We start from the raw sequence: 13,596 nt of genomic DNA on the forward strand, positions 1-13,596 counted from the left end.
GCTTGCTTCTTTGCTTGAGTCTTCATTGCCGTGTTATTGAGATACACCTGCCTTGGCCCCACTTTCTTCTCCTATTAACGATGAGATACTGTCACTCTTTGCCAGTAATAAAGATGAAGTATTATCTGAGACCTGGATGTCAGAAGAGCTGGTAATGGTGCAAATTGATAAATTAAAAAGCAATAAGTCAACCGGGCTGTAATGGTGTATATCTAAGAGTTCTGAAAGTGCTGATGAACTGAATGACAGATCTCCCAGCCAAAAAAATAGGTGAGCTTTCATTAAAAACAGCTATTCTCTCTGAGGAAGAGAGAGTAGTAAACGTTGCACCTCAGCTTTAAGAGTCTCTGGAGGAGATCCAAGGAATTAGGGCACTAACGGTTACATCTGTATCTGCTAAATTGGTTGAAATGATCATTTAAAATAAGAATAATAAAACATCTTTAAGGTCATGGTATGGTCTGGTCTAATCACTTCTTTGAAGGGAAATCAGGGCGCTCTATTAGGCTTCTCTGAACAAGTCGTTTAACGCCCTGAACAATGGGCAACTGATTGACACATTCATTTACCTTGTTAAAGGTCTTGGCCTGAGTACACCATGAGAAGACATCAGGAATCTAAGTAGGCCCAAGGAGAAGACAAAATACTGCCTTGATGCGGGAAGCTGGGAGACGGGATGGAGAGGGAAAACAAGAGGTGACGAGTGTTCACCTGAGTGGACCAGCCACATGCTGGAAGGGTCCCTGCCAGGACCAGTGTGTTTCAATGGGTCGGTGATTCACTTGGTGGTATCAGTGGCTGCAGAAAAGCTGCATAAGGCCATGGGAGCTGTGTGGTACCAAGACAGGTACATAGAGAATAACTAAATGTGCATTAATGGGGGAAAGGGAGATTACTTAAACAAACATGCTCTGAGGTAAAGAAATGTAAGATTTTAAGATCCACAATGGAGCGAGACAACCAGTGCTATGGTTTGGCCATCTATGCTTGTCCCACCTTATCAAAGACACAGGGAAATTAGGGATGTTCAGGAATTAGTAGAGCTATGAATAAAAAAATGAGGAATATCCCTCAACAAACAAAAGACACAAAGAGGGGGATCTGATAACCATAGACAACCAGGGGAGAAGCAGCAGATCGGAGATAGCTCTTTTTCTGGTCTTGCAAGCGACACAGTGCATGGGCTGTTACCAAAGGGCAGCATAGTCAAAACTGGTGCCAGGGTACATGGCATGTCCAATGCGCCACGGGGTCAGAGACCTCACCGCAGCAGGGTTTTGCTCAAGAGAAGACCTGGGCAGGGTTGGAAAGGTGAACTGGCATCTTCATGGGCCAAGCGGGACTGCCCACACTGTGGGATTGGGGTTTGGGGGGTTTTATCCTTTACGTTTGCTTGTGCCTTGGTGTAAATTCGTTCATTCTTCAGGCTACTGCCCATCTCCCACCAGCAGAGAGCCCTCAGTTCTGTCCTGCCTGAGGAGGATTTGTTTGTAGCTTGGGGGAGATTTTCTGTCTCCTTTTCTGGCCTTCAGTTCTCCAAGTGCTCTAGGCAGGCTGTAGCAGCATTGTGGGGGATGAGAACCTACAGGATTGCTTGTGGGTGTTATCTCTTGTTCATTTTGGGGGGGTCTACAGCACTGTTTTGTCATACAGCAGCTGTACACCTTTGCTCTTGCAAGGCTTTCTCACCGTGTTTAACCCCATCGCACATCAACCCAGCACCGAAGCAGGAGGTGGGTGCTTTGTGTTCTTCCCTTCTGGATTTGAAATAGGAACTGTGAATATGGGAGAACTTGTTTCGGACTCCCCCTGGGTGTAAAGCCAAGAACCATCTGTCCCTCCCCTCCTTTGCTCTGTTAAAGGGGTATGGGTTTTGATTGCATGATGGGCATGGCTAGCTGCTCTCTCTAACAACCCTCCTAAGATCTGGCTTCTCCTGGAAGATCCTGGTGCCAGGGATGGTGGAGCACATTTAAGGATGTCTTTCATTCCCACATTTCTCACCTACCCCAAGCCCACCCCTCTGTACCCCTGAAACGCTCTCAGCTGGTGGCATTCACAGATGCCGAGGAAGAAAAGACAGTATCCTCCTGCAAAGGAACAGCGGTCAGGAAAAGTTTTTGAAGGAAAGCTGTTGATTCCCATCATGGGAGTGGGGGGAAACCCCTTTTTTTCTTTTTTCCCTTTTTTTTTTTTATTATTAAAAAGCAATTCCTGTAAAGACCAGACTGTTGCTCTGCCATAAGGCCTTGCTGAGCATTTCCACCCTTGCCTGCAAAAAATTAGCTTTGATGGATGCTGGGAGCACCAGCTCAGCAAACCTGCTCCAGAGCCCAGAAGACACTTGCTCCATAGGTACTGCCTGCTTTTAGCCCTCAGCCAGAATATTCCCTCATCAGATTTACTGTTTCTTATTTGTTCTTTAACACCCTGACTACGAAAAGCCCAGCAGAAACCCAGGCCGGGGAGCAGAATGTCCCGCACAAAGCCCTTCTGAGCCCAGCATCACTTGCATTTGAGCTCATCCTTTTGCCCTTTTTACTCTGTTTCTGTGGTGGCTCTGGGGCAGGGAAAGCAGGCCATGTGGTTTTTCCCTGGTGAAGTATTCCATATAGCATCCCACCTGAGCGATGCCCCAAACCATTGGAGAACCATAGAATCATTTAGATTGGAAAAGACCTTTAAGATCATCAAGTCCTACCATAAAGAGAGAGCACTGGCTGCGAGAGGGGAGCATGGCTGGTTCCTCCTGGTGAAACCACTAAATGTGCAGTAGGAAAACCACAAAACTGACGCCAGGCAGTCGTTTATCTCACCTCATGTTCAGTAAAACCCTTAATTGGCCAATAAATGCAGCCACAATAACCATGCTCAACGCGCAGCACCACTGCCAGCAATTAGCACGTATGTATTTGCATTCTGCCCCTGCTGATCTCCGCTCCCCGACTTCCAGGTTGATTTTAAGCCAGGGAGGCTCCCTGCATTTGCCAATGAGGGAATGGGAAGAGCTAAAGCAGCAGGAGCAACAAGGTGATGCTATGCCATGGGGCAGGAGGGATGAAGGATTGCAGAGCGGCAAAACCACCCAGCAGGGCTTTCCCGTTGCTCAGGGGATTAATGCTGGGCTCTTAGGGAACTTAACGTGCCTTGGGTTTACTCAAGCCTTTTAAGAAATGATTCAGCATTGCTGCCAACACTGAGCACTGCTTGTTGCTCAGGTGTAGAGAATCTCCTGATCACCTTTTGCAGTAGAAAATGATCATTTATTGTCATTTTGCTGCAGGATCAAACAATTCATACCATTTTGGAGGATTAGCACACACCACAGGCCAGGTCTTTCCATCTAATGAAGCAAAGGCTGGGATCCCAAGCAGTCTTGAGTTGCCAGAGCCAGAGGGAGAGACGAGGTAGAGAGAAAAGCAAATGCCTGATACCCATTGGCAGCTGCCAAGATGGGGAGTCTGCAGCTGGAGGAAGCAAGGGGGTCCCTGAATGCCAAAACACCTCATCCTGCAATGATGACAGCAACAATGGGCACGTGTCTTGAAACCCTACCTCTGCTTTGGGCCCTAAAGGCACCTCCTTTGCAGGCAAGAAGGAACCACTGAGAGCCCTTGGCTTCTGTGCTGGGATGAAGATGCCCATCAGCATTTCGGTCTGGGTCCCCAAGTGCTGTCTGGGTGCAGAAGGGAAAAGCTAGGAGCCAGAGGGAGGTGTCAGAGCTGCACATTGCTGTGGGAAAGGGATGGGAAGTAGCCCCCACCAAAGTCCTATGTTTACCCTTCCCAATAGGCTGTCGTTGGGGGCATTCTGGACTGGAACGGGACTGTGGTGACTGAAACAGAACAGGGCAATCCCCCTCAGCATCATCGGGGCACACTGAAGGCTGCCAGGAATAATCCCAGATGGAAAAGCATCTCCAATTGCTGCTGAGGAAAGCAGATTTCGGTACCACCTTCCTTCCCACCCCCAGCACTCTTCCCTCCTCCTCCTCCCCACCAGAGATGCAGCATCTACAGCTCCCGCTCTGCAGATCCAACTGGTAATGGCCGGGCTGATTGACTGCAGATTTCCCTGTAACTGAGCTTAATTAGCAAGCTAATCAGGTCTGGAGATGGTTCCAATTTATTTAGTGGCTGATGGCTGCCACTAATCGGCCTGGCCAGTTAATACTGGCAGCGCTGAGGTTTGTGCCAGGTGAACAAATACATCAGGATTTCACCCTTTCCAGCACTCGGAGCTGGCAATATTTGCCCAGTGAGTGCCTGAGCTCGGATGCAGGCAGAGTGGTACCCGCAGCATCCCCTCCCTGCGGGGTGAGGGCTGGTCCAAGCACCATGCCCAGCTCAGACCAGCTCTGGTCACCTACAGGAAGATGCCTGCAGGCAAGAAAAGGGGCATGTTCTGCCCTTCACATGCTGCACTGTAACAGAGCACCCAAAATAGTCCTTGCGGCCTGGACAAGGCGTCCAAAGGCAGTGTCGTCTGTGGGCCATCTCTTTTGAAGCCTCTTATAAGTTGCGCTTCTCAGTTCCCTCCAGCTGCACAAAGGTGGTATGAAGGAGAATTTAATTCTGCTTCAAACAAAAAAAAAAACAAAACAAAACAACAAAAACCCAAAAGGGGGAAAATTTTCTGGATTTTTCTTTTCTCCTGGAATTACCAGGAAAGTAACATTGGTGTTCCCTGGGTTTGCTGGAGCATCTTTGGCATTATGCTGGATGTCTCTCCAGCACACTGGTTCTGTGGCAGAGCCTGCCTCTATCCCAGATGTTGGGGAGCCAGGGAAGCAGAACTTGTTAATTAAAGCATGGTGGAAAGGTCCCTTCCCTTGGCTCCAGAAGTACTGCCATTGTCTGGATGTGGGATGGGGACATGCATCTGGATGGCACCAAGCAAATGGATGAAGGGAATGGGATTTCCTCATGTTCATTCCCTTCCGTAAAGAGGAACCAAAGGGAGGGGAGGCAGCATGAAATGGGAGACATGGCAAAACGGCTGGAGAAGGCACTTACTATGGCAAAACCCCACACTTGGCTAAAGCATCTCTTCCCCAAAGGCATCCAGCCCTGAACTGAAGATGCTGCGGCCTGGAGTTACCCCCCAACCTTGTTACCTGTCTCTGATCTTTAATGGTCCTCCTTATTTTAAGGAAAGAAAAAGAAAAAAGAGGGGAAAAAAAGAAAAGCCTTGCTTCTAATTTGAGCCTGTCTGGCTCGAGCTGCCGTCACCGCTGCTCGCGCTGCCATCCTCCTGGTGATTCAAGAGCCCTTTAGCGCCAGGATTTGCTCCCTGTGCAGGCACTCAGGGACAATAATCTCCTCTCTCTGATAAGCCAGGAGGTGGGTGGGTGTCAGATCATCGAGGGGCTGCAGACCCCCTCCAGCCCCTGGTGAAGAGGGGTGACAACAGCAGTGTGGAAAATCCCAAGTGCCACATGGAGCATCCTTCTCAGCATCCCATTCTGGGGGTTTCAGGTGATGGAGCTGGCCCACGCCAGGCAGGGAGATGGGGAATCATGAGCGGGATGAAGCTAGGAAGTTCCAGCGCAGGCAGTGCTCATGGCACCGGGGGAGCAGAGGCAGGTGGGCGGGTTTCATGGCTGCAGCTCTGAAATCTCTTACTGGAGAGGGCTATTAGAGGGAGTAATTGGGATCACCTTACTTTACAAATGTTACTTTGCAGAATGAGGCAGGAAGACAGATCGATCTCAACTATTATTCATTAAAGAAAGTCCTTTATAAATCCCAAATTAACAATTTCTCTTAGAGAGAGACTTCCCATTACCCTTCTTTTGCGGGAACTTATTGCTGCTTTGGAAATGGGGAAATATAAAAATAATTGGGGAGGGGGAGAAATAGCAGTCGTGGGCTTAGGAGCCAGGCATCTGCTTAAAAAAATACAGATGTGTGTCTTAAAAATGACCATTACCCTAATTCAGAAAAGCAATGTTTTTGATAGATACTATTAGACCAGGGCCATAACGACATTCATAAAAGCCCGAGTGGCTTCTTAGCAATGAGCAGGCTATTTGTAAATGTTCAGTGCTCGACGGCATATCTACAAGTTGTGAGGTTTGCAGAAGGTCTCTGCTGTCATCCATCCTCTCCGTGTGAAAAGGTGAATATGGGTATGGGGAGAAAGCTGCTGTTACTGGTGCCAGTTGGACCAGGTAACTCTTTGCACTCGTCCTTGCGCAGCGTTTTAATTCTTTAGGGTATGTTGCTGCATACTGGGGGAGGTCTTGGCATTGGGGTTAGGGGTTTGGAAGAGGAAGGGAGAACATCAACCCAAATCCTCTTGATGTTTTGGGTGAAAAACACTAAGAAAAAGATGTTGAGGTTTGGGTTTTAAAAGCTTAAAAGCTCTTGGGTGCCATCCAGGGCCTTGAAATGTAGCAGGAGGGTGACCTGGCAATTTTAATGTATGGTTTTGAGGTGGGGGGGGGGGGGTGTATTTCATAGGATACAGTATCCCTGGCTGCTAAATTTGGGGTGATGAGACATGCTCTGAGGCTGCTTCAGGGTTATGTGCAAGAGGGCTTTGGGTAAAGAGATGGTGCCATTGCCCAAAGAAATCGGATGGTTCACAGTGGGTCGAGGTTGCCAGCAAAAAAAGTAGCAATCACTTAGTTTGTATAACTGTGCCCATGGGTTTTGGCTGCTCTGGGAATACCAGCAAGGGCTTTTAGGGCCATGCTCACATTTCCCACATCCTTTCTGTGTTCGGATGTTTTTGCAGCAAGAATAGACCTCTTGAACAAGACTGCAAGCAGAAGGAAACCAGTCAAGATTTCTACTTAAACTCGGGCAGATGTAGCTTTTGTGACCCCAGAGAGTATCAGAATATGTTACCTTAAATAAATAAATAAATAAATAAATAAATAAATAAATAAATAAATAAATAACTGCTAATGCCTGTTTTTGGGAGGCCATTTTGGGGGTATTGGTACCCTTTAGAGTAGCTGGGGGATGCGAGGAGGGAAGAGCTGCAGGCACTTGGCAGCGCATACTCACCATGTGAGCTGCAGCTCCTCACTGTTGGTAACACGCTCCTAGAAAATTATAAATGGGAGTCCCCAGTTTGTCTTTTGCTTTGTTAATTAATAGGATTTGAGCATTAAAAGTGCTCCCTCAGAGTCGGCGATAGGCCCTTTGCCACTCATTCAGGCCCCTTGCCACTCATTCCGTCATCCTGGCAGGTCAGCATAAACACCCCATATTTTACTGCCATTTTCAGATTATTCCCCTGCCTTGTAATGATTTTCCCGGGGGATGGCAGGGGATTAATTCCAGGTGCCCGTTCCTCTGCAGATGGTGGCGTGCCCCAGCACTGAGGCAACACAGAGCATTCCCTGCCAGTGGAGAACGCCACCGATCCAAGGTCCCTTTACCTGCTGAGGAGGAAAACGTTAAGCTGGGTCCACACTGCGCTTCCTCCACTCCTTTTGTAAGTGAAAGGGAGGAAGGACTGGCTCGGTCAGGCTCCGCTCTGGCACGCTCAGCATCGCAGCAAAGGGATGAGGTTGTTTATTCCCAGGGGTTTTCTCCTCGTTGAGTGGATCGTAGGAGGACCAGGAGCCTGCATGCCCCACAGCTTCAGGTTTGCCCTTACCAAAGGGAGGGAGAACTGTTTTGCTTATAGATAAATACTCCCTTCTGCAAGATATATGTATAATTTCCCGCTGGGGCTGGGCATCAGCGCACCTGCAAGACAGGGAAAACACTGTGTTTTCCTTTGGGGCCGAGATGCTGGGAGCTACAGCAGAGGTTTAAAATCCACGTGGCTCCAAAAACCCACAGTAAATCGCCTCCATCCATCCTTCCTCTATCAGGCCTGCTGGGAAGGCAGCCTTCCGCTTCTCCTCTTCCCAGGCTGAGCCCCGGGGAAAGTTGTGCGAGTAAGTTTGCCGAGCTGGAGGGAGGGCGGCACAGATCGATTGGCGAGTTTAATAGGATCAGGTCAGTGTAATCCTGTTTTAGCCATTGTAATTCAGGCAGCCAAGGAGACCTCAAACTATAGGGGAAGGGGCTTTTAAAACCTCAGCGGTCCTGCCACAAAGCCAGAGGCTGGGGCCGGGACAAAAGCGGGAGAGAGGATGAAGTGGCTTGAAATAAATAGATTAAGGCTCTCTATGGGCCAGGCATAGCAGGAGGGAGAAAAGAGCAAGCAAGGGGCGGGCAAGCATCCCGCGGCGACGGGAGGAGGGGGACGGGAAGGGACCTCGCACCCATGAGGGATGCAGGGTGGCTTGGCAGAGCATCAGCATCCCCTCCTGCATCCCCTCCTGCCGTGGGGCAGGCAGTTGGTGCACAGGGTGGGTTTCTGCCTGGATTGGGGGCTGGAGTTTCTCCACCACCACCACCATGTGTGTTTCTGAAGGGTTGGGATAGGCAATCAATTTTTATGATGCAATTTATAATTCATACAGGTTGTCTTCGTACATATGGTGTTGCTTTCTGTGTCAGGGTGCCGGGTGCTTTATGACAGTGACGGTGGGAATTTGCATTGGCGGCCGCTTATCGGCCTCATCGCTCTCCTCTTCGCCGATGAAGATTGATACGGTCCCGTGGAAGCATGTGTAGGGAGGGGGGGGATGATCCTGCAGGACAGAGAGCCCCAAGGCGTGGCTGAATCTTGCAGGGGGTAACGTGCACCCGTTTGGAAATGGGGAAGATGCTCAGTGTTTGGGTAGCGGGTATTCCTGGAGGGTATTCCCAGCAGGGATACAGATTCTCTCACCCCTCCCTCTGGATATTGGGGATGGCCCCACTCTGGGGGATGCTTGGAAGGGAGGCCCCCTCTATCACAGAGGATAACCCTAATGCAGGGGGGTGTTGAGCACCCCCTCCACCCGGGCACAAAGGAGTCCTTGTCGCTGCATGCCCAGGGGCAATAGGGGCAGATAAATGGCACTAAGCTGAGCCTGGCCAGTCCCAGCTGAAATCATTAAACCAATTAAATCAATACAAATAAAAACAAGGCAGAAGCTGCTCCCTCCCTTCCGAGGAACTAGGAGTCGTTGTTCCTCACTCCCTGCTCTGGCATGCACTGACTTCGTCTGGTCTCTGTGGCAGCCCTGGCATACGGTGAGTTTGCTGGGTCGCTGCAGTGAGGGGGTGAGGTGGTGGGGGGGGGGATGTATTTAAGAGCAATGATGTCTTATTTAAGAGGGAGGCAGCACACTCCTTGCTTGGCCTGAGAGGGGTTGTCCCCTCCAGTCACCGCATCCCAGCGCTGCTGAACAGCGGTGGCTTGAAGATTATATGTGTGTATATATATATAAAATATATCTATATAAATGTCTATATTATATGTGTATATAGAAAAGGGGTTTTCCTAAGGTAGGCTGGAGGTGAGGAGCGGGCAGCTTCCCTTCCTCTCCCACTTTGGGCTGCCGCAAAGCGGGCCGGCATTTCTGCTGTGCTCCCTGAGCAGTGCAATTATTTGATCTGCAGATGTAAGAGGAATTTATTGTAACAACAAATATAGTGATGTCAAAACCCAACCTTGGATTAAAGCCGGCAGCCAAAGGGGAAGTGTATTAATTTCAAACAGCATCAGAGGCCAGTGCCTATTAGGACGAGCTATTCTTCAGACCCCCCCATCAGGATTAATCATTGGGAGTTAATTTGAAGCTCAGACAAGTTGCTGTTAATTTAGTGCAGGGAGGACGGGATGGAATAAAAAGCTGAGGTGCTGGCCGGGCCTCCTGGGTCTCATTAATCAGCGAGCTGAGACGGCCTGGCTTGATTACAATTTGCAAAAAAATTCATTAGAGCCCGGGCGATTGACAATTTTTCTCTCTGCCTCTGATCTGACTCATTAGGCAGCCAAATGAAAGCCATGATGATGGTGATGATGACAGCTATCAACCCCCTCGCTTGTTTATCTCCTTCTCCTCCGGCCCCCCGGCCCGGGGGCTCCCCCCTTACAGCCCCGAAGCCCCATTCCTGGGGAAGGGAGGGTGGCAATGGGGGACCCCAGCCCGCGGAGCAAATAACTTTCCTGTGCCTAAGGCAGATGTAGAGGGGAGGGATGCCCCGCGGTGGGGTGAGGTGAGGGGGACACAGGGGTGAGGAGCAGCTGCTCCTCCCTAAAATACAACACCCCACATGCCCCCGTGGGGGGGGGGTACAGCCAGGCTGCCGCCTGCCCGAGCCGGCTCCGGGGTGGCTGCGCTTCCCACGAACATCGCCTTTGCACCAAAAGCAAAGCAAAATACATTGAAATATTTACTAATAGTAAAAGAAAAGCGCGATCCGAAGAGGAGCAGAGCTGGGAAAACCCGGGAGGAAAGGACAGGGGGTGCGGGGGGGTTGCCCCAAGCTTGTCCCGGCTCCCCTCTGCCTCCCGCGCAGAAACGAATCCGAAAATTATCATTATTATTATTATTATTAATATATTTTAAACAAGCCGAAGGAGAAGGGTTTGGTTTCGGGGGAGCGGCTGGTGGGAGAGAGGACCCCCCCTGCTCCAACCCCCCGGAGCCGCCGCCAGTCCCTCCGAACCCGGCGTCGCAAAATAACAATAATAATAATAATAACGATAATAATACTACTAATAAATAAATGATGAAGTGCAAGGGCTGTAACTGATGTGACCACCGCCGATCCTCGGTGTACCCGCTGGAGCCTGCCCTGGCAGCCTCACCGTTACCTCGGGAGAGAAGCGCTCCCTTGATTGCCCCCATCCCTCTAGTTTAATTTCAAGACTCCCCCCCGCACCCCGTTTTCCTCAGGAAATTAATGTTTTTGCACCCCAAATAGCCGCCGCCGCCGCCAATGAACGGTTTCACCGGCACGGGATGCGTAAAACGGGGGAGAAAACGGGATAAAAAGGATGCAAAGGGGGGAAACGGGGGGGCACACGCGGGACCCCCCCCCCCACCACGCCCCGACCCCGTTAAAGGCAGGGGTGACCGCGGGGTAACGCCGGCGGCTGCACCCCCAAAACATGGGGATAGGGGATGCCGGGGGGGAATGTGGGGGGTGCTCCTGCCTCCTCCCAGCGCAACCATCCCCGTTCATTGGCACAAGAAGCTTTTTTGCCTTGTTTTCACACACATATAAGCCCCCAAAAAACAGGAAACTTTTTTCGCCGTCTCCCCCCTCCCCTACAATAAATGTGGCTTCGCTAAAAGAAGGCGAGAGAAGCATCGCTCCGCTCCGGCAGCGCAGGAGGGGGAAAGAAAATCAGCTCCAAGGCAGATCCTGGACAGAACAACCGGGGGATGGAGGGCTTATTTTTTTGTCTCTTTTGTTTCTTTGTCGGTTTTTATTCACAAGACTTAGTTGGCTTTGAAATTTCATAACTTATAAGGAAATAAGCTACATTGAAATAAATTAAACACAATAGAGAAGATCGTGCTATTTTTCTCCCACCCCCCCGCCCTCCCCTCTTTCTCTCTCTTTTAAACATGGCTTAGTAGAATAGGCAAACCAAATCGACAGAAAGCCAGGCAAAAAATAGATTTCAAAACCCGTCCCCCAGTGCCTGCCACTGAGCCCTCGGCCATCAAATCAGACAATAAAAAAGGCATGAAATGAAACTCTGAGTTCTCTTTCGTTTTTGTTCTCTCGTCTTTGTTTGTTTTGGGTTATTTTTACCTTTCGCCCCCGGTAAGAAACATAACCCCCAAAAGGTGGCTAAAGGCGGGTTTCGCTGGGGATGTCGCTGCCGGTGAGGGGGGGGGGGGGGGGGGACGCGCTGCTGGATCTGGCGCTGACACCGTGCCTGTGGTCCCCATCGCGGCCAAGACAGCAACGGGGCAGCGTGATAATAAATATGTGTGCGTCTCTTTCCAGGGTTTGATATTCCTGCTCCGAACCAACGCAGCTCCCAAGCCTCTGCCTTCTCAGACTTTCGCTTGACTGTGTAAGTGGAAAGTTTGGCTTTAAAGTTCGCTCGTGGCGGGGATTTGCAGTGCGGTCGCGTGGGATTTCGCCTCGTTGGTTGTCGTTTGCTTTAGGGGTTGTGTTGTTTTGTGGATTGTTATTTTTCTGCTGCTGCTTCTTTTTTCTTTTTTTTTTCCCTTTATTTTTTTTATTCTTTTTTTCGGGTGGGCTGTTTCAAAACCCCGATTTTTTGGAAACTTTTTCCTCAATAACTTGTGGTTCTGAAGCAGCGTAGGGAGAGATCAGGGTCGGGCTTGTTCCAGCTGCTGATGCTGACTCCTGATCGCAAACCTGCTGACGTGCACCGGGATGGGGACCACGATCTTAGGGTTTCGGGAGGGCTCCCCTGTCTTGGAGTTGGCGTTGCCCGCCTTGACCCGTTTCCATTTAGCCCGTCTGTTCTGGAACCAGATTTTCACCTGCACCTCGCTGAGTTTGAGGGCGTGAGCGATCTGGGACCTCTCCGTCAGGGACAAGTACTTTTTGCAGTGAAACTCCTTCTCCAGCTCCAGCAGCTGCTCGCTGGTGAAGGCTGTCCGCCTCCGCCGGTTTTTGCCCGTGGATGTGGTGTTGGTGGAATTGGGGGGGTTTTGGGGGTTCTCCTCCAGCGCGTTACCAGAGTCCTCTTCCTTGTGAGCCGCCTGGCCGGGGATGTTGTCGTCCGAGCTATAGTCTAGATCGCTGTCCATGGAGAAACTTTCCTCCTTGCCTTTTGCATCCTCTTCTGCTTTGGGGTCCTCCTTCCCCTGGCCCCGGAGAGCCCCGGCTGAAAGCGAAGCAGAGGCCTTTCGTTAGTATTTGGTACCCTCTGTCCCGTGGCCACCGTGCCCCCCGGCCCACAGGTCCATCGATCGCCTGAAAATTTTTTGCTTTGAGTTTCTTTTTTTCGCCTCTTTCGCTTGGATTTATTTGATTTCTATTATTTCAAGCGGCGGGGACCTGAAACCTCCCTTCTCCTCCTCCCTCCTCCTCGGCCTTGCGGCCAGCGGACCCCCGCCGCCAGCCCTGCCTCCCCCCCGGGTGTACCCCGTATCTGGAGCCGCCCCATGCCACGACCCCCTCCCAGCCCGCCCCGCCGGGGGATGCTGCGCGGAGCGGGCGGCGGGACCCCGATCCCCCTCCTCTCCTGCCCCGTCGGTGTCGGCGCTCACTCACCGAGGGAGGCCTGGACGGCGTCGGCGGCGGGGAAGGGCAGGAGGGCTCCGTCCTTCCCCAGGAAGGCTTTGCCATCGTCTCCGCCGCCGTCCGGGGGGATCCCCTCGGCTTTATCGAAGTTCCCCGGGGGTGCGAACTTCCTGGCGGCCTCTTGGTGCTGAGGAGAGGCGGGGAAGGTGCCGGGCAGCGTGGCCATGAGGGTGGAGGTGAGGGCCATGCCCTGGGCCAGGCTGGAGCAGAAACCCGTGGGCAGGCTGGGGAGCTGGTGATGGTGGGGATGCGCGGGGGGCAGCGCCGGCTGGAGGGCGCCCTGCGGTAGCGCCGGGGGCGGCGGGGGGGGCGGCGGTAGCACCACGGGCCGGTAGGGCATGAACATGGGGTAGCCGGTGTAGACGAAGTGGCCGGGGGCGGGCGGCGGGGGGCTGCCGATGAGCGAGTCGATGCTGAAGGCCGTGCTGCTTCCCAGCGGGCGCTGCATCATCATCAGCGAGGGCTGGAAAGCCGCGCTCATGCCGGAGCGGCGGCGGGAGCGACCACCTTCCTT

The 13,596-nt window shown here is 51.6% G+C and overlaps 1 protein-coding gene across 1 annotated transcript; it reads right to left on the reverse strand.

The window, feature by feature from the left end:
• Nucleotides 1-11,463: 11,463 nt before the first annotated feature.
• GBX2 (gastrulation brain homeobox 2) lies at nt 11,464-13,596 on the reverse strand. Its single transcript, XM_030487259.2, has 2 exons — nt 13,053-13,596; nt 11,464-12,663 (listed from the first exon to the last, which is right to left on the reverse strand). Exons 1-2 carry the CDS (start codon nt 13,561-13,563, stop codon nt 12,140-12,142), a joined length of 1,035 nt encoding a protein of 344 aa, XP_030343119.1. The 5' UTR covers nt 13,564-13,596; the 3' UTR covers nt 11,464-12,139.

Source organism: Strigops habroptila, chromosome 5, assembly GCF_004027225.2.
Source record: "Strigops habroptila isolate Jane chromosome 5, bStrHab1.2.pri, whole genome shotgun sequence".
In the NCBI taxonomy this organism is placed as follows: Eukaryota; Metazoa; Chordata; class Aves; order Psittaciformes; family Psittacidae; genus Strigops; species Strigops habroptila.